At 51.2% G+C, this 24,226-nt stretch overlaps 1 protein-coding gene across 1 annotated transcript; it reads right to left on the reverse strand.

Annotated features, from left to right (window-relative positions):
• Positions 1 to 263: 263 nt before the first annotated feature.
• On the reverse strand, positions 264 to 23,417 carry NTRK1 (neurotrophic receptor tyrosine kinase 1). The gene is given in 20 exon segments (XM_070766609.1): positions 264 to 369; positions 1,095 to 1,189; positions 1,406 to 1,483; positions 1,485 to 1,532; positions 1,535 to 1,539; positions 1,665 to 1,733; positions 1,736 to 1,810; positions 4,733 to 4,835; positions 5,068 to 5,129; positions 5,371 to 5,388; positions 9,809 to 10,144; positions 11,945 to 12,071; positions 12,935 to 13,083; positions 13,302 to 13,350; positions 13,352 to 13,463; positions 14,563 to 14,609; positions 14,611 to 14,632; positions 15,395 to 15,466; positions 15,577 to 15,651; positions 23,122 to 23,417. Coding segments are annotated over 20 exon segments (1,845 nt in total). The 5' UTR covers positions 23,319 to 23,417.
• Positions 23,418 to 24,226: the final 809 nt, after the last annotated feature.

Here is a 24,226-nt window from a genome sequence, read left to right on the forward strand (position 1 = left end):
AACTGACCTCAGATTGTGCCCCCTCGTTCTTGTGTTCACTTTAATAGGGAAGTAGATACGGAGCCCCCCCCCCCCAACAACGATTTTAAACTTCATCCCGACGAGCCACGGAGGAGAGGAAGCCCAGCCAGGGGCACTGGAATGGAAGGAGGCTAGCAGGGCCTCCTTTGGTGCTGCCGCAGGGTCTGCGGGACTCCCGCCCCTCTAGGAGGGTGAGCCCAGGGCTGTTTCCCCAAGCAGGTCTCTGTCTCTCTTCCCTGAGCCTAAGCCCGGCTGACAGAGCTGGCCGAGACCCCCGTGGCCCCCTCCACGAATGCCCGGTCTCTCCCGGCCACTTTCGGAGGCAGCCCAGGCCTGGAGAGGCGATACCTGGGGGGCCGATCGAAAGAGCCTCCGATTCTTCCCGCTGATGGCCAATCCCCTTCAATTTGAGCCTCTCAGACATCTAATCTAATCAATATTGCAAAGGGAGGATTGCATTAGCCGGGCGGGGAGGGGAGGGAGGCGGGGGGGGGGCTGCTCCAGTAATGGAGAATGGGGGGGAGGGGGGCAGGGGGGGGGAGGGGAAACTGTGGGGGGGGAGAAGGAGGAACAAGGTGGGACGGTTGGGGGCCACACCGATCAAACTGCTGGAAAAAGAAGAGAGACAGACAGAAAGAGAGAGAGAGGAGGAGAGAGAGAGAGTGAGAGAGAGAAGGAGGGAAAGAAGGAGGGACAGGGAGAGAAGGAAAAAGAGGAGGGGGAGCGAGAGAAGGCAGGAGAGAGAAGGAGGGAAGGAGAAGAGGGAAGGAGAACAAGAGAGAGAGAGAGAAGGAAAGAGAGAAGGAGAGATGAGAGAGAGAGGAGAAGGAGGTAAAGGAGGAGGAGAGAGAGAAAATGGGGAGAGAGAGAAGGAAAGAGAGAAGGAGGGAAGGAGAGAGAGAGAGGAAAGAGAAGGAAGGAGAGATGAGAGAGAGAGAGAAAAGAAGAAGGGAGAGAGAGAGAAGGAAAGAGAGAAGGAAGGAGAGAGGAGAGAGAGAGAAAATGGAGAGAGAGAGAAGGAGAGGGAGAGAAAGAAGGAGAAAGAGGGGCGCTCGGAGCCCCCTCCCACTCACCGGAGGAAGCGGTTGAGGTCCCCGTGCTTCATGTACTCAAAGACCATGATGAGGGGCTCCCCGTCCGTGCAGACCCCATAGAACCGGACGATGTGCTCGTGTTTGCAGGACGGTCAGCAGCTCGGCCTCCCGCTGGAAGTCCATCCGGGCGCTCTCTGTGGCCTCTTTCAGGTCTGCAGAGGGGGGGGAGAAGACGGAGGGAGGGTTGGGGTCCCTGGACGACACGACTGACTGGGGGGCTCCCCCAGGTCCAGGCAGCCCCTTCTCCAGTCCCGGAGGGGGCCGGAAGGGAGGGGGGGTTTCCTCCTCACCTTGACCGCCACCAGCATCTTCTCCTGGGTGGGGCTGAGGTTGTGGCACTCGGCCAGGAAGACCTTCCCGAAAGCCCCCCTCGCCCAGCTCCCACTTCAGCACAATCTCCCTCCGCTTGATGTGACGAGGACGGCTGGAGGGGGGAGGAAGCCAAGGGTCAGTGGGGGAGGGCAGGGGGGCTGCCAGGGGTCACGGGAGGGGCCCCCGGGTGAGGGAGGAGCCCAGCTGGCTATGCTGCCCCGTCCGAGGAAGGACTACGGGTGTTGCAGAAGTACTGGGGGTTCTCCACGAAGCTGCTCTTCAGCCCCTCCAGCTTGGCCTCCACGACGCCCGGGGGCTGCCACTCACATCCATGAACTGCAGGGACATGGCCAGGTCGTCCTCTTGAGCCAGCACCGCCGACCCTGCAGAGAAGGCCAGGCCATTGCCAAAGCTGCCCGCCGGCTGAGCGTCCAGCCTGATGCTTTCAATGGGGCTTGCGGCTCAACTGGGTGCCGAAAACGAGGCCTCCGTCAATGCGCAGAAACAAAACCCAGCAAAAAAATAACAACAACAGAAAAAAGAAGGCAATGGCTGTGGACAGGACGGTTCTATAGAAACCATTAGAACCAGCAGAGAACCCAAACCTGCTTCGAAGGCTTCGTCTCCGCCTCCAGGAGGGCAAAAACAGGCCTCCTCCTCCAGGCTCCTGAGGGCCCTCCGCAGGCCGGAAACAGGCCCATTGCCAGACTTCCGCTAGGCCTTTTTTTCCGCCCTCGCGGAACCTCCGTGCCCACCCTGCATTGACCTCGCCTCCAAAACAGGCCGCGTGGAGGACTCCTAGGAGGGGAGGGGTGGGCGGAGTTGGCCAGTCCTTGTTATTACCAGGTTGCCCGAACCGGATGTAAAATTAACCCCCTCCCCAATATATTTTTATTATTTTTAAAAAATATTTGTATTATAATTTAGCAGAAATCCACGGAGAGGGGCGGCATACAAATCTAATAAATTATTATTATTATTATTGTTGTTGTTGTTGTTGTTGTTATTATTATTCCTTTATTAATTGGACTTCTATGCCGCCCCTCTCCGCTCAATTTGCGGGATCTAGTTCGAATGGGCTGAATCCTGCTCCCCTGCCCCCTTTTCCTCCCCCCTCGGCAGTTTAGGCAGGGGGGGGGGTCTTCCCTTTCCCAGAGGGTCCTCTGAGGGAGCCCCCCCCAACCCATCAGGGCCAATCTGGGCCGTCAGCACCTGCTGGAGCACATCTGTGGCCTCCTGAGCGGCCTGCGGTGGGCGAAGAGGGGCTTCTCTTTGCCGCGCCCAATCTGGTGCCCCCCCCTCCTGAAAGGCAGCAGTGCCAAGGGAGCCGTCAGCAGAGCATTTAGCCTCCAGTAATTACCGTGAAAGGGTCCTGTCCCTCCCCCCCAGCAGCCCTCCCCTCCCCCAGGCTTCTTCATCAACTGCTGGAGCCTGGGGGGGGAGAGAGATAAAGGCTGCAGGGCCGCTCTGGGTGGAAGAAGTGGGTGGGTGGGCTTCCAGGAGGGTCTCACGTTTCTCCTGCCAGGACCCGAAGGGGCTCCTGGCTGGGCTCTGCAGGGTCTCCCCCCACCCAATTAAGGGGTCTGCATTAAGTGCACCAGCATCCCCCGTCCTCATGTGTCTCTCTTACTCCTATCACCCTGGGATAGAACAGGTGGATGGAGAAAAACTCTTATCTCCATCACACAATACTCGGACCAGGGGGTCACTCCGTAAAGCTCACAGGTCAGAAAGTGAGGACAAATAGAGGGAGATATTTCTTCTCCACCCAGAGGGTCCTGGGTTGATGGGATTCCCTTCCAGAAGAGGTCGTGACAGCTGTCACCCTGGAGAGCTTCAAGGCAGGATGAGACAGATTCAGGGATGCCGAGTGTATCCATGGTGGCGATTGAAAGGGATGTCCAGGTGCCGCCTCTATGTTGATTGAGGCAGGAAGGGTTCCCTTGGGTACCACTTGTTGGGGGTCAGGGGAAAGGGAGGGTCTTGCCTTCTCTTTCTGCTCAAGAGCCCCCTGGACAATTGTGGGGCCACTGTGGGTCACAACACTGGACTCGAGGGGCTTTGGCCCCATTCAGCAGGACTCTTCTTATGTTCTTATCACATATACATATAAGTATTATTATATCATCGTATCCCACCAATACGTACAAATAAGTAAATAAAATAAAAAAATAGAGCAGCCAATGACGGCTGAAGTCTCCCTGTCTATGGGGAGGGGGGAGCAACTGGAATGCAGGGAGGGGCGGTTTCTTGTGCCCCCAGGTGAGGCTTGGCAGTCCCATAAGCAGAGCCCACTGAGCCCGAGCAGAGAAGGGTGGTGTTTGTGGGTGTGGGTGTGTGTTTCTGGAGGACTCTAACAACAACAAGTGGCTGCTGCATCCCCCCCCTGCCTCCCCCCCAGCCTTTTGCTGCCTTTCCAGCCCCCCCTGGGGGTGATTCAGGCCGATCAAGCCCATTTACAGCCTGAATCAATTCCAGCAGTGAATTAGCAGCTGAGGCCTGCCAGAAGGGGGAGGGGGGAGGAGGAGGGGGGAGGGGGAGGAGGGGGGAGTGCTAATGAAGTGGGCGGGGGGAAGCTCCTCCTCACCCTGATGCCTTCAGGACCACCTCTGCCAGTCGGGCCAAGGATGGCCGTCCAAAGGAGCCCCCAGGAGCCCCAGCCCTGCAGAAGCCCATTTGGACCTCCCAAAAAAGCCCATTTTGACCTCCCAAAAAAGCCCATTTTGACCTCCTGCAAAAGCCCATTTGAACCTCCTGCAAAAGCCCATTTTGACCTCCTGCAAAAGCCAATTTTGACCTCCCAAAAAAGCCCATTTGGACCTCCTGCAAAAGCCAATTTTGACCTCCCAAAAAAGCCCATTTTGACCTCCTGCAAAAGCCCATTTTGACCTCCTGCAACAGCCAATTTTGACCTCCTGCAAAAGCCCATTTGAACCTCCTGCAAAAGCCAATTTTGACCTCCTGCAAAAGCCAATTTTGACCTCCTGCAAAAGCCCATTTGAACCTCCTGGGGAAGCCCATTTTGACCTCCTGCAAAAGCCAATTTTGACCTTCTGCAAAAGCCCATTTTGACCTCCTGCAAAAGCCAATTTTGACCTCCTGCAAAAGCCCATTTTGACCTCCTGCAAAAGCCCATTTGAACCTCCTGGGGAAGCCCATTTTGACCCTCTGCAAAAGCCCATTTTGACCTCCTGCAGAAGCCCATTTTGACCTCCTGGGGAAGGCCCCATTTGGGACCTCCTAGAGAAGCCCAGAGCAGAGAAAGGGTAGGGGGCAAGAGAAGACCGAAGCCCCCTCCCACTTACGTTTGATGCTGAACTTGGAGTGCTGTCCACACTTGTTGAGGAAGACCAACATGATGGAGAGGAAGATGCAGGCACACACCGCCAGGACCACAGCCACCGAGATCTGTAGGGGGGGGGAGAGAGTAGCACCCTCGGTTGGCCTCCCCCAAGAAGAAGGCTCCCCCTCCCTCTCTCCCTCCTTTTTAATTTTAGTTTTTAATTATTGGATTTGTACCATACTGTTGATTGTTGTTGTGAGCCACCCCGAGTCTTCGTAGAGGGGTGGCATACAAATCTAATAAATTATGATTAATTATTATTAATTCCCCAACCGGGGGCTCCTTCTTGCCCCTTACCCCAACCGGGTGGTCTTCTGAGGTCTCCACGGGCTCCTCGGGGGTATCGTTGCCCCCTGGTCCTGGGCACGAGGGAGAGAACAGAATCAGGCCCTCTCTGAAAAAGAGCCCCCCCCCAAAAAATAACCTCCCCCTCCCCACTGCCCTCATGACTGTTGTCCCCCCCCATCTCTGCCCTTTTGATCTTGGGGGTGCAGGGGTGCCTTCCTCCACAGAGAGAAAGAGGGGGGTCTCTCTGTACCCCAATTCCCACATGGCCCTCACCCCCCCTGCCCCCCAGGGACGAAAGAAAACCACACTTACTGCCGGGGGCGAAGGGGCCTTAGCAGCAGCAAGGAAAGAGAAAGAGTTGGTGAACCTTCAAAGCTCAGATCCCCCCACCCCAAATGAAGGCTCCCCCCGAATTGCTCTCTCTTTTTGTTAATTGTTGTAACTAGGATAAGATAAATGTACATCTGTACATATTTTATGTTTTCTCTGTGTATGTTTTTTTATGGTTTCTATTTGTGAGTCTCTGTCTATGTTTGTTTGGAATGTTAATAATTAATAAAAATTACGAGGGTCGCCCAGGAAGCAATGCACCCCATTCCCCCCCCCCCAGGCCTACAGTAATGGTACGAATGCAAAACTTTAGATCTATATTATTGGGATGGTCAGGAGTGCGTGTATAACTTTTCAAACAGATCGCGTAGCTGCAGCCATGTTTCGAAACGGCATCCGTAAGCGACGTACGTTACAAGCAGCCTGTCCTCATTGAATTTCTCACTGCGGAGAAAGAAACTGTTGGGAACATTGGCCAAGGGTTGTGTGCCGTGGGTGGAGAACCCGCAGTCGACAGAAGTACGGTTAGTCGCGGGAGACATTGTGAGGGAGAGGGAGAGGTGCAGAAAGGGCTTCGTGACCAGAACCAGGAGTCTCACCGACGGGGCCTACGCACCCCTTGTGCCTTGCTGGAGGAAGGACACAGAACGGGATGGAGGCTACGTGGGAAAAACAGGGAGTGTGTAGAAGACACATCCTTATTTTTTCTGTGTCAATTTCATTTTATTTATTTATTTATTTATTTATTTATTTATTTATTATTTAGATTTGTATGCCGCCCCTCTCCGAAGACTCGGGGCGGCTCACAGCAGAGAAAAACAAATCATAAATAATCTGAATACATTTAAAACATTTAAGATTTAAAAAGAAAACCCCATATAATACATACACACTCACAAGCATATCATACATAATTTAAACATGCCCAGGGGGAGATGTCTTAGTTCCCCCATGCCTGACGGCAAAGGTGGGTTTTAAGGAGTTTACGGAAGGCAGGTAGAGTAGGGGCAGTTCTAATCTCTGGGGGGAGTTGGTTCCAGAGAGCCGGTGCCGCCACAGAGAAGGCTCTTCCCCTGGGGCCCACCAACCGACACTGTTTAGTTGACGGGACCCGGAGAAGGCCCACTCTGTGGGACCTAATCGGTCGCTGGGATTTGTGCGGCAGGAGGCGGTCTCGGAGGTATTCTGGTCCGATGCCATGAAGGGCTTTAAAGGTCATAACCAACACTTTGAATTGTGACCGGAAATTGATCGGCAGCCAATGCAGACTGCGGAGTGATGGTGAAACATGGGCATACCTAGGTAAGCCCATGACTGCTCTCGCAGCTGCATTCTGCACGATCTGAAGTTTCCGAACACTTTTCAGAGGTAGCCCCATGTAGAGAGCATTACAGTAGTCGAACCTCGAGGTGATGAGGGCATGAGTGACTGTGAGCAATGAGTCCCGGTCCAGATAGGGCCGCAACTGGTGCACCAGGCGAACCTGGGCAAACGCCCCCCTCGCCACAGCTGAGAGATGGTTTTCTAATGTGAGCTGTGGATCGAGGAGGACGCCCAAGTTGCGGACTCTCTCTGAGGGGGTCAATAATCCCCCCCCCAGGGTGATGGACGGACAGATGGGATTATCCTTGGGAGGCAGAACCCACAGCCATTCCGTCTTATCCGGGTTGAGTTTGAGTCTGTTGACACCCATCCAGGCCCCAACAGCCTCCAGGCACCGGCACATCACTTCCACCGTTAACTGGGCATGGGGTGGAGATGTAAAGCTGGGTATCATCGGCATATTGATGATACCTCACCCCATGGATGATCTCACCCAGCGGTTTCATGTAGATGTTGAATAGCAGGGGGGAGAGGACCGACCCCTGAGGTACCCCACAAGGGAGCGACCTCGGAGCCGACCTCTGACCCCCCACTAACACCGACTGCGACCGGCCAGAGAGGTAGGAGGAGAACCACTGAAGAACAGTGCCTCCCACTCCCAACCCCTCCAGCCGGTGCAGAAGGATACCATGGTCGATGGTATCGAAAGCCGCTGAGAGGTCAAGAAGCACCAGGACAGAGGATAAACCCCTGTCCCGGACCCGCCAGAGATCATCCATCAACGCGACCAAAGCGGTTTCCGTGCTGTAACCGGGCCTGAAGCCTGACTGTTGGGGACCGAGATAATCGGCTTCTTCCAAGGACCGCTGGAGCTGGAGTGCCACCACCTTCTCGACAACCTTCCCCATAAAGGGAAGGTTGGAGACTGGACGATAGTTATTAAGTACGGCTGGGTCCAGGGAAGGCTTCTTGAGGAGGGGGCACACAAGCGCTTCTTTATAGAGAGTTGGAAAGACTCCCCTCCCCAAGGAAGCGTTGGTAATCTCCTGGGCCCAGCTCCGTGTCACCTCCCTGCCAGGAGGGACACGGATCCAGTAAACAGGTGGCGGAACTCACAGCTCCAATGGCCTTGTCCACTTCATCAGGTGTCACCAGATCAAACTCTTCCCAGACAGGTGGACAAGTACGTGCCCCAGTCACCTCGACTGACTCGTTGTCAGTCGACTCTGTATTACAATTGGAGTCGAGATCCGCCCGGATCTGAGCGACTTTATCAGCGAAAAACGTGTTAAAATCCTCGGCACTGCTCTGCAAGGGCTCCCCAGCTCCCCCCTGGTTAAGAAGGGAGCGGGTCACCCTAAACAGAGCGGCCGGGCGGGATTCCGCTGATGCAATCAAGGCGGCATGGTACGCGCATCTTGCCGCCTTGAGCACCACTTTGTAAGTCTTAATAAAAGCTCTTACAAGTGTTCGATCGGATTCGGACCTACTCTTCCTCCATCGCTTCTCTAGACGTCTCTTTTGGCGTTTCAACTCCCGGAGCTCCTCGTTGAACCATGGGGCTCTACGGGGTCTAGCGCCGCGGAGAGGTCGCAAAGGCGCAATCCGGTCAAGAGCCCCTGCCGCAGCCCTGTTCCAGGCCTCAGCAAGGGACTCCGCCGAACTGTGGACGAGTGCCTCTGGAATAACCCCAAGCGCCGTCTGAAAGCCCTCTGGGTCCATCAGGCGTCTGGGGCGGAACATCTTCATTGGTTCCGCCTCCCTGCGGGGAAGGATTGGAGCCAGGAAGTCAAGCCGTAGTAGAAAATGGTCTGACCATGACAAAGGCAATGCTTCTAAGCCCCTTAGTCTCGGACCATTACTCAATTGCTCGGGAAGGAATACCATGTCAGGTGTGTGCCCTCCCTCATGAGTCGGACCCTGTACTACTTGAGTCAGGTCCATGGCTGTCATGGTGGCCATGAACTCCTGTGCCTGCCCAGAGGTTTCGCCGAGTGACGGCAGGTTGAAGTCCCCCAGGACAATGAGTCCGGGGAACTCCACCTCCAACCCGGCTACCTCCTCGAGTAGCACAGGCAGGGCTTTTGACACGCAGCTGGGAGGCAGGTATGTGAGAAATAAGCCCACCTGAACCCCTAAGTCCAACTTCAGCAAGAGAGACTCGCAACCCGCAATTTCCGGAGCAATGAGTCCACCCAGGCAAAGGCTCTCCCTGGCTATAATAGCAACTCCTCCCCCCCCTTCCCTGGGGTCGAGGTTGATGCCATATCTGAAACCCGGCTGGGCAAATTTCAGAGAGAGGAACACCTCCCTCCGGGCCCAGCCAGGTTTCAGTAATACAAGCCAGGTCGGCCTCCTCATCCAGGATCAGATCCCGGATGAGGAGAGCTTTATTTACCACCGACCTGGCATTGAGCAGCAGCAACCTGAGCCCAGGGCCAGAGTTACACTCATCACCAGTACCCAAGATTGGGCTCACAGAGCCGGAACAAGGGACCGTTATTAAGCAACGGTCTCTCGTTCCCCTGGAACGGCTAACTCTGTGACCCCCGCCATATCTGCCTCTCCCCAGCAACACAGGGATATTCCGGCCCTCTGCCACCCCAGAGATCAATGCCCCTACCTCTCCTGTCTCCCGAGCGTCAGGTGGGCCAAATCTATCACTCATACTACTGTTACTCATCCCATCCATACCATACTCCCACCCACCCCAACCATCACACTCATACCAGTCATTCATTCCATGTACAACATTGAATCTACTCCAATCATCCATTAATTAGAGAACCCCCCCAATATTAAAAAAGGATTAAATTAATAAATAATTGTCGAAGATAATAAAACATGGTGCATTACTTTCTGGGTGACCCTAGAACAGGACGGAGACCACGTGGGACCACGTGGGAAAAGAGGGAGGGTAGAAGACACATCCTTCTTCCTTGTGTGTAAGTTTCGTGGGGTGTCGATAAATAATGGTTGGAAGAAAAAAAGGTGGGGCATTACTTTCTGGGCGACCCTCGTAGTATTTCTGCCTGTGTGCTTGGAGAGGGAATGGCCTCTTGGGTAGGGGTGGGGGAGGGGAGGGAGGGGCTGGTACCGTGGAAGGGTACTTCGTAGGGGAAGCCTTTCTCTGGAGATTCCATGAACTCCTGGTAGACGGTGCGGGAGTCCGAGCCCAGGCAGTTGGCGACCAGCAGGGTGTAGTTGCCGTTGGAGTAGTGGGAGGGCTTGTCTAGTAGCAGGCAGCCGTGGACGATGGTGGTGGTTGGGACGTCCTCCGTGAAGAACTTGGTATGGACAAGGAGGGTCTCTTCCAGGTCCTGGTCGTCCAACTGCCAACGGATGCTGGGCGTGGGGTTGCCGTCCACGGAGAAGGGGATGCACCAGCGGTGTTGCTGCAAGGCCTTGCTCAGCGCGCGGATCGTCGCCGGGACTGCGGACAGCAGGGAAAGGAGGGAGGGGGCAGTCGGTGAGGTGCCCCGAACTGGACCTTGTTCTCGTCTACCTGAAGCGACTCCAAAAACTCGCTTTTCAAGGCTTTGATTTTCAAACTAGTCCATCTTTATTTCTCTTCTCACACCACCGTTACCACGCTGCTCTGCGGAGGCACATTCCAACTCTCACAAGCCGAGTTTGCAAAGCTAGACGTCCTTTCTAACCAGCAGAGCAGAGTCTGAGCCACTCTGAGTCACTCCAATAATAATAATTTATTAGATTTGTATGCCGCCCCTCTCCAAAGACTTGGGGCGGCTCACAACAACAATAAAAACAATATTATACTGGCACAAATCTAATATTAAGAAAAAACTAAAAACCCTATCATAATTAAAAAACAAACAGCACATACATACCAAACATAAATTATAATAAGCCTGGGGGAAAGGTGTCTCAAATCCCCCATGCCTCCAAATCTAAATTAGCACCGTTTGTCATGTTATATCAAAGGCTTACTTCTCGGAAGTGAGGAACGGCCGCCATATGTGAACATGCAGTTTCCAATACATTTCAGGAAGTGACGCATTGGTTCAAAACTTTTCCCCAAATATCTCCTCCCTTCTTTTTGCGAATCTCCTAAATCTCGGGGTTCACCTAGGGGCTGTCAACTCCCCCTCTGCCCTGTGAAGAAGAGCTGCTTTCCATGCTAACGTCTAACTCATTTTCCCCCACGCCCTCCTCTCCACTGCCCTCTGACACCCCTCTTAAATCAGGGGGCATTGAAGCTTCTGTCTCTTGGTCACAACAGGCCCCTCTCCCAAAACCTTCCCTTGCAAATCTTGAGCCGGATGCTTTCATAAATGGGGGAGTTGAGATATTCCTCCCCCCTAGGCCATTACAAGTTATGCATGGTATGTTTGTGTGTATGTTTGGTTTTATAATAAGGGTTGTTTTAGTGTTTTATTATTGGATTGTTACATGCTGTTTTTATCATTGTTGTTAGGAGCCCCGAGTCTACGGAGAGGGGCGGCATACAAATCCAATAAATTATTATTATTATTATTATTATTATTATTATTATTATTATTATTATTATTATTGACCCTCTGGCCAGATCAAGGCCCCAAGAGGATGGGAAGAAATGACCCCAGCTGGACAGAAGCAGGGCCATTCGGACACAGGCCCAGCTGGGCTTCTTACAAGGCACCAAGCTCTCTTCTGGGTTTGGATCGGTAACGACCTGCATGGTGGCATCCTGAACACTAAAGCTGGCTTGGACCACTCGGTGATATTTCTTTGCTGGTTTGCTCAGAGTAGTGGACACCTGGGCACTTACAAATCTCACACCTGCTAAGCACATACACAGGTAGCTAACAGCAATAGCATTTAGACTTATCTACCACTTTGTAGTGTTTTGACAGCCCTCTCTAAGTGGTTTACAGAGCCAGCCTCTAGCCCCCAACAATCGGGGTCCTCATTTGACCCACCTGGGAAGGAGGCTGAGTCAGCCTGGAGCCCGGTAAGATTTGAACTGCTGAACTACCACCAGCGGTCAGCAGAAGCCGCTTGCAAAACTGAACTTTAATGACAGTGCCATCAAGGCTCTAAGACCTTGAGTGACAGCTCAAAGGGACATTCGGGGCGGCTTAAAACATATAAAAAGGCAGTATGCATCAAAATCCAATTCATTAAAATTGGAAGTTAGAGCCAAGAACTAAAGAGCCAATCAAAATCCACGCATATCCACTCAATCAACATCCCTCCCACCCCCTCGCCCCCAGGCCCCTCCCCCCCTTACAGGTGACGTTCAGCCGGGCCACCGCCTGCCCCAGGCCGGCCTCGTTCTCCGCTTGACAGGTGATGTTTTGCAGGTTGTAGCTGGCGGAGACGTTGTTGATCTGCAGCACGATTTCCGAGTCTGACTTCTGGGAGAGAAAGAAAGAAAGAGGGGTCACTGACCAGCCGGACCCTCTGCTTTTAGGGCCCCCGTTTCTCAATCAGTGGGGGCATTCTTTTTTTATTTTATTTTATTTTACACAAAGTGTTATTTATAGACCTACAGTGGTCCTTCGACTTAAGAACTTTTATAGATAAGAACCGGGTGTCCAAGATTTTTTTGCCTCTTCTCAAGAACCATTTTCTACTTAAGAACCCGAGCCCGGAAAAATTTTCCAGGAAATTTGAGAGCGGCACGAAGGCCCGGTCAGTTTCCTGCCATTCCCCCTTTAATCCCAGCAGATGTGGTTGGTCAATCCACAGTGACTGAATGTAAACATGCCTGGGATAAACATAGATCCATCCTAAGATAAAATATACAGGAAATAGTATAAGGGCAGACTAGATGGACCAGGGGGTCTTTTTCTGCCGTCAATCTTCTAGGTTTCTGTCTTTTTAGGAAAGAAGGAAGGAAGGAAAAAAAGAGAAGGAAGGAAGGGAGGAAGGAAAGAAAGAAGGAAGGAAAGAGAATGAAGGAAGAGAAAGGAAAGAAAGAGAAGGAAGAAATGGAAAGAAGGAAGGAAGAATCCACAGTCACTGAGTGTAAACCTGCCTGGGATAAACACAGACCCATCCTAAGATAAAATACAGGAAATAGTATCAGGGCAGACGAGATGGTCGTTTTCTGCCGTCAATCTTCTATGTTTCTATATTTATTAATTTTTCCTTTTCAGAGTCTCCCTTATTTTTTTAATTCCAATGTTAATTTATCCATCTCCGCACAGGCCATTGGAGGGGGCATCCTTGAGGTCATTTCCCAGAGCTGCACCCCCTGACACCCCCCCCAACTTGCCTTGATTTTGAGGGGGGGTTCACCCCCCACTTGGGGCACCTCCCAATCCGCCACCGGCTGTGGCTCCCCAGAGATGTGACAGGTCAGGTTGACGCTCTCGCCTTCCCCCATCGGGGTGGGGTCGTAGTCGATGCTGACCGTGGGGAAATCTGCAGAGGGATGGAGGAGGGGAATTGGGGGGGGGCTTCAGGTAGCCACCAGCCCCCACCTGAGCCCCCCCCAGCTCTTGCAAGCAGTAAAAGGAGCAGGGAAGCTTCTCAGCAGAGCTGGGGTCACATCCACGCCAGGAAGCATCTCCGGCCGACTGAATTTCAGCTGGGGGGGGGGAGGTCGTCTCCCACTGATGGGGGGGGGGGCTCTGCCTTACCACAGCCGGAGAGGGTGAGGTTGAAGACGGGCACCAGGGTCCTGTCCCCCCTGCAGACACTGGAAGGATTGGTTGCCGGCCCAGTCCAGCTGTTTCCTCTGCTGCCACGATTGCAGCCACAGAAGCCCACAAACACACCTGAGGGGGTTCCCCAGAAGGACCCTGCAAGGGGGGGGACACAATCAGCCTGGCAAAGCTGCAATACCCCCCCTGCCCTCCCCATCTGGAGCCCAGAGCCCAGGAACGCCCACTCCCCATTTTTTGGTCCCTGCCTGAGGCTGTCCAGAGCATCATTTAAAAGGCAGGAGCGGTGTTGGCCAAGCCTGGCTCAGAAACCCAATTTATAACCACTCTGGTCTTTTAATACTCGCTTTGAAGCAGAGTGGGGCTCCAAAATTGCATTAGGGGAGGGAAGACGACGGGTTTTATTCAAGAAGTTCATCCATCCGGGCCGACGGAGGGGGAGAAGAACCTCGCAGGGACGTTCAGGGATGTGGACTCAAAACACCACCGTGAGGAAGGGGACAGCCCCCAACCCCGGGGGTCTGGCACTGCCCTTTGCAGAAAAGCCGGAATATTTTGCAAGACAGGCTCAACGGGAGTTGTAAGGGATAAATAGGGGTCTCGTCTTCGGTTCAGGAAAGCCCAACTCCAGCTATGGTCAAATTTAAAGATTGGAGGACGGTATGGGGAGGGGGGAGGAGGGTCTTGGCCAGGAATCCAGGACTAGGACAAACTTTGTGAGTTGGAAGGGTCTCTCTCTTTCTCTCTTTCACCCTCTCCCTCTTTCTCCCTCTTTCTCTCTCTCTCTCTTTCCCCCTCTCTCTTTCTCTCTCTCTCTCTCTTCTCTCTCTCTCTCTCTTTCTCTCTCTCTTGTTCTCTCTTTCTCTCTTTCTCTCTCTTTCCCCACTCTCTTTCTTTCTCTCTCTCTTTCCCTCTCTCTCTCTTTCCCTCTCTCTTTCTCTCTTTCTTTCTCTCTCTCTCTTTCTCTCTCTTTCTCTCTCTCTCTTTTTCTCTCTCCCTCTCTTTCCCTCTCTCTCTTTCTCTCTCTTTCTCTCTCTCTCTCTCTTTCCCCACTCTCTTTCTTTCTCTCTCTCTTTCCCTCTCTCTCTCTTTCCCTCTCTCTTTCTCTCTTCTTTCTTCTCTCTCTCTCTTTCTCTCTCTTTCTCTCTCTCTCTTTTTCTCTCTCCCTCTCTTTCCCTCTCTCTCTTTCTCTCTCTTTCTCTCTCTCTCTGTTGCATGTGTGTGTGCAGAGACTCACAGCTCCTGAAGGCGGAGGTGGTAGAAGACCCTCCAGGAGAGGAATTCCCAGCTGGTTGAAGGCCAGATTCCTGCAGAGAGACAGAAGGAAATGACCCCCCCCCTCCGTGTCCATCCCCTCCGCAGGGGCAGAGATCCAGCAGGTGCAGAAGCCTCCACCAAGCACTTCACATCCATCGATCCCATTGCTCCCTTGACAAGATCCAGATCTGTTGGGATCAGCCGTCCGAGGGACTCGGCCCCACCCTGCGGCTTGGGACCCCAACTCTTGTGCCCGAGCTGAGCTTCCTTCTCTGGGGGCATCGTCCCCTCCAGCCTTGCAGGGGGGCGAGGGAGGCCAGCTTTGGCCCTTTGGAGCTGACCCATGCAGCTGACCCTGGCCTTGGGGCTGCCCGTTGCACCCCCACCCCTCGCCTACCCAGGCCCCACACCGACCTATCCAGGCTTGGCTCCCCCCCCCTCTAAACCGGAGCTGTGCTGAGCAGGGATCCATCGATCACGGTGAGTTTCAGAGGGACATTAACCCTAACGATGATTAATGGCCTTCCAGGGAAGCTGTTGATGAGCCAAGGGGAAGGGGCAAGGGGGGGAGAGAGTAGGGGGAGACCCCTGGGGCTTCTCGGATGGAGCCCAGCCCAGCTCCTCTTTCCCCAGGAAGATCGGTCATCGTTTAAGCCACGTTTGCTCAATGTCAGCAGGTTGAAGACGGGCGGACTCCAACTCCCAGAATCCCCCTTGTTGAGGCTCAGTTTGAGGACCATCCCTTCACCCGGTGCCTCTGCAGAAAAGCCCCCCCCCCACCACACATACACACACCCATTCCCCACACTCACACGTGGGTCAGATTGTGGCTGGCCTTGAAGGCATCTGGAGCAATGAACTTCAGGCTGGTCCTTGCAATTGTCCTGCAAAGGAGGCATCGTAACGTCTTCAGAAGGGGCCACCCAGGAAGAGCCCCTGGGCCAAACCCCCACCCCCCCAGGAGATGTCCACCCCCCTCTTCCCCAAAACTCACAGATTCTTCAGTTCCCGGGGGTTCCTCAGGTCCTCCCCAGTCAGGTTGGTCAGCCCAGGCTGGTTTTCCACAACTCTGAAAAAGAGGAGCAGACCCCCTTCCGGCTCTGCGGCACAAGAGACCCTGCCCGGCTCCATCCCCATCTCCCCCTCTTAGGCATAAACAAGTATTTCTTCAGATTATTTTGTGTGGCACATTCACACCCTATTCAGTAAAAAGGAAGTCAGGGGCAAAAATTACAAAGCACGGGATATAAAACCTGAAATCTTAACGGGAAGATCGCCAACCGACATCCAAATTGCTATTATTATTATTATTATTATTACTATTATTATTATTATTATTATTATTATTAATATTATTATTAGCTTCCCAGACAGAAGAACAGAGATGGTAGGGTCCTTGGAGGTCTTCTAGTCCAACATAGAAACCTAGAAGATTGATGGCAGAAAAAGACCCCCTGGTCCATCTAGTCTGCCCTTGTACTATTTCCTGTATTTTATCTCAGGATGGATCTATGTTTATCCCAGCAGGTTTCAATTCAGTCCCTGTGGATTGACCAACCACGTCTGCTGGGAGTTTGTTCCAAGCCTCTACGACTCTTTCAGTCAAATAATATTTTCTCATGTTGCTTCTGATCTTTTCCCCCAACTAACTTCAGATCGTGTCCCCTTGTTCTTGTGTTTGCTTTCCTATTAAAAACACTTCCCTCCTTTACTTCATTTACAGCAGATGGAAAAATCAGCAAAGCTCCCGGACGGTCTTTGGACCCTCGGACCCCACTTCAAAGCCACATGTGGCATCTCTTAGGAAGCGACGGACATTTCTAAGGGATTTCTTAGGGAGTGAAAGCGCCAAACGCTGCTCAAAATTTAGGAGCCGTGTGAGGGTTGGACTCCGTGGTGCCCTTATTATGCTCAGCCACAGGGCTGGCTTGCTGTGGCATCCCTCTCTCTCTCGCACACACACACATCCCATCGCCACAGCTCTTCCGGGAACTCCTCTCTTCCTGCCACTGGGCATAATTGATGGGTCCCTCTGATGTTGGGGGAAAAAAACAGCGTTGGCAGAAGGGAGCATCCCTTCTCTCTCGCCACTTAAGCAGTTGGTTCAGGAGAGAGAGGGGAGCCATTAGCAGGAGGAACCTGTAGCTTCTGGCCCTGGCAGGGTGGTGCCCCTTCATCCACACAAAATAGGAGACACACACACACACAAACACACACACACACACACTCCTGCAAAAAGCTCTTTTCTTTTGGCCTCTAGAAAGCAAACACGGTTAGCTTAGAAACATAGAAACATAGAAGACTGACGGCAGAAAATTAAGGGGCCTTGCATAAGCACACCATTGTGCCTACCGTCCCTGTCCTATGGTCTACTTTTTATCATTACTTATCTAATGTTTTATATGTGCAAATTATCACCCTATAATTGTTTGACAAATAAATAAATAAATAATAAATAAAAAGACCTCACGGTCCATCTAGTCTGCCCTTATACTATTTCCTGCATTTTATCTTAGGATGGATCTATGTTTATCCCAGGCAGGTTTCAATTCAGTTCCTGTGGATACTTCTTTCCTTCCTTCCCTTCCTTCCTTCTATCTTTCTCTTTCTTTCTTTCCTTCCTTCCTTCCTTCCTCCCTCATTCATAGAAACTTAGAAACCTAGAAGATTGATGGCAGAAAAAGACCTCCTGGTCCATCTCGTCTGCCCTTGTACTATTTCCTGTATTTTATCTTAGGATGGATATATGTTTATCCCAGGCATGGAAGTTTGTTCCAAGCATCTACCACTCTTTCAGTGAAATAATATTTTCTCATGTTAGAAACATAGAAGACTGACGGCAGAAAAAGACCTCATGATCCATCTCGTCTGCCCTTATACTATTTCCTGTATTTTATCTTAGGATGGATCTATGTTTATCCCAGGCAGGTTTACATTCAGTGACTGTGGATTCTTCCTTCCTTCCTTCTTTCCATTCCTTCCTTCTCTTTCTTTCCGTCCTTCCTTCTTTCTCTTCCTTCCTTCTCTCTTTCTCTTTCTTTCCTTCCTTCTTTCCTTCCTCCCTCATTCATAGAAACTTAGAAACCTAGAAGATTGACGGCAGAAAAAGACCTCCTGGTCCATCTCGTCTGCCCTTGTACTATTTCCTGTATTTTATCTTAGGATGGATCTATGTTTATCCCAGGCAGGTTTACATTCAGTGACTGTGGATTTGCCGACCACGTCTGCTGGAAGTTTGTTCCAAGCATCTACTCCTCTTTCAAGTCAAATAATATTTTCTCACATTACTTCTAATCTTCCCCCCAGTTTGCGCAGAAGGAAACTCCCTTCGTAACTTTTTACAAATAACCAATTTAAACGAGGCCACCAGACTGAATCCTCAGGTCAGAACAAAGCAGCCCTCAAAAACCGCCGAGGTCCTTTCAGGTGACCGGGCCCCGAGTAACGGCATTGTTTTCCAAGAATTAATGCAATTAATGTGCGGACAGCTTCGCCCCCCCCCCCCCTGCCTTCCCAGCCTTTAATTCGTTCTCCGCCTCAAATGAATGGAAAATAATGAATGTATCTGACTGGCCCACTCTGAAATATTTACGGGCTGTCTAATGTGTTTGGATCCCAGGATTCGAAATATTGATTTTTCCTCCCCTCAGCGATGTCTCCGTCCTATCTATTTTATTTTATTTTATTAGTTTTGTCAAGTACATATTGGAGGTAGGTAAAGAAATAATAATATCCATATACATGATACTAGTAAAAAAATAAAAAGAAACATTAGATATAAGAATATTCATATACATGATACTAATAAAAAATAAAAGAGGAAATATTAGATATAATACAAGAAATAGTATAAGGGCAGACTAGATGGACCGTGAGGTCTTTTTCTGCCGTCAATCTTCTATGTTTCTATATAAGAATAGTCGTATACATGATACTAGCAAAAAATAAAAGAAACATTGGCACAGGGGACGGAAGGCACGCTGGGGCACTTATGCACGCTTCTTACTGACCTCTTAGCAATCAGGAGAGGTCTTTTTTTTTTTGTTATCATTTTTGTTTTTTCCCTGTCAATTTTTAGTCCGGCAATCTCTCCAAATTTATTTATTTCATTAATTAGGATAGGTGCAGATTTTAAGGGGTCTTGTACAATGAACACCATCTCATCAGCAAATGCTTGAAGTTTATAGTGTTCGCTTTTAATTTTTAATCCTTGGATTTCCTTGTTGTGTCTTATTTTATTTAGTAGAACTTCTAGAGCGAAAATGAAGATCAGGGGGGCTAAGGGACAGCCCTGTCTCACTCCTTTTTTTATGTTTATTGTTTCTGTCATATCATTGTTTATTATTTATTTATTTACTTATTTATTATCCATCCATCCATCCATCCATCTATTGCCTTAGGTGCCGGACTTGAATCCAAGACCAGATTCTTAGTCCCTAAGGGGCTGAGCCAATCAAATCAAAATAATTTGGCCCATTGAAAAGTGAGAGGTCACTTATTTATTTAGCTTATGATGTCTACAGAAGTCACGTAATCATTGTTATGCAACACTAGTAAAACATTAAACATACAGGAATCAGGAGAGGTCAAGAATGGACAGTCTAAGGGTCAGGTTTTGGGGGTCAGGTGATGATACTACACAGTCAGGGAGTGAGTTCCATGCATCAACTCCTCGGTTACTAAAGTCTCATTTCCCGCAGTCGAGTTTCGAGCAGTTTACTTTTAAGTTTGTGTCTGTTGTGTGTTCATGTGTTGTTGTGGTTGAAGCTGAAGTAGGAAGGAGGTTGTGGCAGATGATTTTATGGGCGTGTTGAAGGCGACGTAGTTCTAAGCTTTCTAAACCTAGGATTGTAAGTCTAGTTGCGTAGGGGATTCTGTTGCGAGTGGAGGAGTGGAGGGCTCTTCTCGTAAAGTATCTCTGGACGTTTTCTAGAGTGTTTATGTCCGAAATGCGGTTTGGGTTCCCGACAGATGAGCTGTATTCGAGGATGGGCCTGGTGAAGGTTTTGCATCCTCCGGTTAGTAGGGTGAGATTGCCCGTGAAAGTCAGGTTAGCTGGGATTTGGGTTTGTGCGGCTGTGTCCCAGCTGCCAAATGAGGATTTACTCCTGCGGAAAAATTGTCCTGCAAGCGATGTGCAGCGAAAGTGTCGAAAGCAACCCTGAGGAAGAGGGGCAAGGTTGGCACAACAGGTCATCCAAGAAAGGGGAGGCCTGAGGGCAGAAGGAGGGGGAGAAGGGTGTGGGCATTGGGGAAGGGGGGAGGACCAGAAGAGACGCGGGGTTAAAGCAGTGCCAAGTGATGAACTCTGCTGCATTGCGGGCCCAGGAGGCTGGGTGGCCACACGTGGCAAGGGTGAACCGGGGCCTCTTGCTTGCAAAAGTGATGCCAACCTGTGCCAATCTCTGCTGGTGCGAAAAAGAAACTGGCATTTGGGGTCTTGGGTCATTCCCATTTATTATTATTATTATTATTATTATTATTATTATTATTATTATTATTTATTAGATTTGTATGCCGCCCCTCTCCGTAGACTCGGGGCGGCTCACAACAATAACAAGAACAATGTAAGAACAAATCTAATAATTTAAAAAACGCTAAAAACCCCATTATTAAAAGCAAACATACACACAAACATACAATGTATAAACTGTATAGGTCCGGGGGAGATGTGTCAATTCCCCCATGCCTGACGGCAAAGATGGGTCTTAAGAACTTTACGAAAGGCGAGGAGGGTGGGGGCAGTTCTAATCTCTGGGGGGAGCAGGTTCCAGAGGGCCAGGGGCCGCCACAGAGAAGGCTCTTCTCCTGGGTCCCACCAAACGATTGTTTAGTCGACAGGACCTGGAGAAGACCAACTCTGTGGGACCTAGCCGGTCGCTGGGATTCGTGCGGCAGAAGGCGGTCCCGGAGGTATTTACGTCACAATGCGTAGCAGCAGGTATTTTATCTGCTTATATGCAGGTCAGAGAAGGAAATATTGGAGAAATCTTCATCGTTGGCTACGGGAAATTTAACAGGGACCAATATTGAATTCACCCCCGGAACTATTCTTGCTAGGAATTATAAAGAAAACATAGCCCAAAAGTATAAAATATCTACTGCTACACATTTGTGACGGTGGCAGGAATTACATAGGCACAAAACTGGGAATGATCCAAGAATACCAGATGGTAAAAAAAATAATGAAGGAAGTGTATATGACTCTGCAGAGATGGTTCGGCTGAACGTGGCATTAAACGGTAAAAAGAGATTCGGACTATTATGATGATATCTGGACCCTGTGGTACAAATGGATAAGAAAAAGGAGAGCTGACCTACAATGAAAATGTTTATGATGTAAGAAAATGTGTATAGATCATGTATCATGGATAAGAATGAAAAAATTGGAAATTGATTTACTTGGAAAACATTTGTGTTTGTGTTCATATCTGTTTATATGTTGTGTTTGTGGGTTTTTTTAAAAAATGTATAAAATTCAATAAAAATATTTTTTTAAAAATCAAACTTCATTGAGAAAGGGGGGGTGGAGGGCTTCTGCAGGGGGGGGGGTAAGGACTTCCATGGGGCACCCACCCACCCATATTCAGTGGAAGTCTCAGCAGCAGGACCAGGATATTTTTTTTGGGGGGGGGGGGCAATTCCCAGGGCACATGCTGTTTCCATTTTTATGCCTGATTCGCTTTGGGGATGGCCTGAATCCCCTCCTCTGTCTTGGGGGGCCCTTGACCGGCCTTTCCCCCCCCCCTTGCCAATGGGGTGAGCAGGGGCTGAGCTGCCAAGGAGTGCCAGCATGTGGCACAAAGGCCCCGCCTGGGTTGGGTCTTCTAGGAAGCTGCTAATGCAGGGAAGTGTCACACCCGGGTTGGGGGGGGGCAGGCACGCCCGAGTGAGTCTCCCCTCTTTCCTGGAGACGCGATGGCCTCCCTTGCAGGGAAGAGGGCTGGTGGCCAGGAAAGCGAGGCAGGGCAGGGGAGGGGCTCAAAGCCCTGGTGGAAAAATAAAGGACCCCCTCCCTTCTCCCGTCACCCAGAGGATGGGGGGCATAATTCCGTGGCTCCTTGCCAGGTCTCCTCCCTGGCCAGGCTGGGCTGGGGAGACCCTCCACTGGGTCAGCAGCCCCCTCCAGCCGCTTGGCTTCCCACAGAGAAGGTCCACGCAAGGAGGGGACGGCCACAGCCCCTTCGGACCCCCCAGTTCCTGGGCCACGGAATCAAAGTGCAGCTTATAAATCCACACAATGTGCCCCATTCTCAAAGGCTTCAGGCTCCTCAGGACGGATTTTCAAATTTAGGAGCTTTTGGGACTCAGTGGCTATTTCGTCCTTTCTTCCTTTTTCTTTCTCTGTTTTTGACACACTCTCTCTCTCTCTTTCCCCCCCCTCCTCCTCTTTGGCATTTTGCCTCTTTTTCTCTTTCTCCTTCTTTTTCTCTCTTCTCTCTCTCTCTTTCTTTCTCTCTCTCTCTCTCTTCCCTTCTCTTTCTGTTTGCCTCTTTTTCTCTCTCTCTTTCTTTTTTCTCTTCTCTCTCTCTCTTTCTTTCTCTCTCTCTCTCTCTCTTTTCCCTTCTCTTTCTGATTCCCTCTTTTTCTCTCTCTCTCTTTCTTTCTCTCTCTTTCTCTCTCTCTTTTCCCTTCTCTTTCTGTTTGCCTCTTTTTCTCTCTCTCTCTTTCTTTTTCTCTCTTCTCTCTCTCTCTTTCTTTCTTTCTCTCTCTTTCTCTCTCTCTTTTCCCTTCTCTTTCTGTTTGCCTCTTTTTCTCTCTCTCTCTTTCTTTTTCTCTCTTCTCTCTCTCTCTTTCTTTCTCTCTCTCTTCCCTTCTCTTTCTGTTTGCCTCTTTTTCTCTCTCTCTTTCTTTTTTCTTTTCTTTCTCTCTCTCTCTTTCTGTTTGCCTCTTTTTCTCTCTTTCTCATTTTGCCTCTTTCTCTTTCTCCCTCTTTTTCTCTCTTTTCTCTCTTTCTTTCTTTTTTCTTTTCTTTCTTTCTCTTTCTCTCTCTCTCTTCCCCCCTCCTCTTTCTTTTTGCCTTTTTCTCTCTTTCTCATTTTGCCTCTTTCTCCCTCTTTTTCTCTCTCTATCTGCTTCTTTCTTTCTCTTTTCTCCCTCCCTTTCTCTTTCCCCTTCTCTCCGTTCTATCTCTATTCCAAAGAAAAGCGCTTCCCACCGCATCCACCTCCCTCAAAGTTTGCTCGCGCTTTTGTCCTAGTTGGAACCACGCGGAGCTCAGGGGGAAAAACCGCTCCGGATTGGGGACTTTCCTGCCAACCCCGTTTGGAAAGCCACCTGCACAGGTGTTTTCAAGGCGGTCACCCCGAGGTAACCCCCACCAAGCGGGGGGGGGAACAGCTGGGGGGGAGGGGGACGGTGCGCGCCGCAGAACCAGAGCAGACCCTGCCAAAGTTGCGCTCCGCTTCTGGAGAGACGCGCAGCTCCGGCTCGCCCGCCGCAAAACGAGGACCGGGTCGCCTCCCGCACCTGGGTGAGGCTGTACCCCCGCCGCCCCCGCCGGTTCTCTCTCCACCACCACCCCCGCCCCGCCACTCACATTTCGGTGAAGTTCTCCAGGCTGCGCAGCTGCGCCAGGGAGCGGATGCCGCGCGGCTCCTGGCAGAGCAGGGCGCCCAGGTAGCAGCGGCACTCCTCCAGGCAGGGCGAGGGGGCGCCGGGCGGGAGGCACAGCAAGCCCAGGCACAGGAGGAGTCCGGCCGAGGCGCCCAGCGGGCTTCTGCCGCCGGGCTGCATATCGGAGCCGGCGGAACGGCCGTTCTCCTCTGCGCCCGGAGCTCTAGCTCGCCTGCCCGACTGCGCGGCACGTGTGGACGCAGCTGCTCCATTCCTGGAAGGGGGGTCCAACCCCCCCAAGGGGCGGGGCTGCCTCCAGGCTCCTCCTCCCCAAACGCCCCCCCCGTCCGCGGGGGGGGGGGCTGGCAAGAAGGCGAGGAGACGCTTCCTCCGACGGGCACCGGGGCTGAAAGCAGACCGGTGCGGCCGCCGTTTAATTTAATTAATTTTTAAAAAAATTATTAGACTTGTATGCCGCCCCTCTCCGAGGACTCGGAGCGGCTCACAACAAATAATACAAATACAAATCTAATATTAAAAACAGTTATTAAAAAACAGTCATACATCCAGACAAACCATGCATAAAATAAGGCAGCTAGGGGTATATCAATTCCTCCATGCCTGGCGACATAGGTGGGTTTTTAAGAGCTTGCGGAAGGCGAGGAGGGTGGCGGCAGTCCTGATCTCCGGGGGGAGTTGATTCCATAGGGCTGGGGCCGCCACAGGGAAGGCTCTTCCCCTGGGTCCCGCCAGACGGCATTGTTTAGTCGACGGGACCGGAGAAGGCCGACTCTGCACCCCCCCCCCCCACCGTTCTTTTCTCTCTTTTTTTCCCTTTAGAATTTTTTATTCTTTATCGGACAAGTGTGATCGGACACACAAGGAATTTGTCTTTGGTGCAGATGCTCTGGGTGGACATAAAAGAAAAGAGACATTTTGTCAAGAATCAGGAGGTACAACCCTTAATGATTATCATAGGGGTCAAATAAGCAATTAAGAAAGAATCAATATTAATATACATCTTAAGGATACAGGCAACAAGTGACAGTCACACAGTCCTAAGTGGGAGGAAATGGGTGATAGGAATG

The sequence above is a fragment of the Erythrolamprus reginae genome, chromosome 13, assembly GCF_031021105.1.
Source record: "Erythrolamprus reginae isolate rEryReg1 chromosome 13, rEryReg1.hap1, whole genome shotgun sequence".
In the NCBI taxonomy this organism is placed as follows: Eukaryota; Metazoa; Chordata; class Lepidosauria; order Squamata; family Dipsadidae; genus Erythrolamprus; species Erythrolamprus reginae.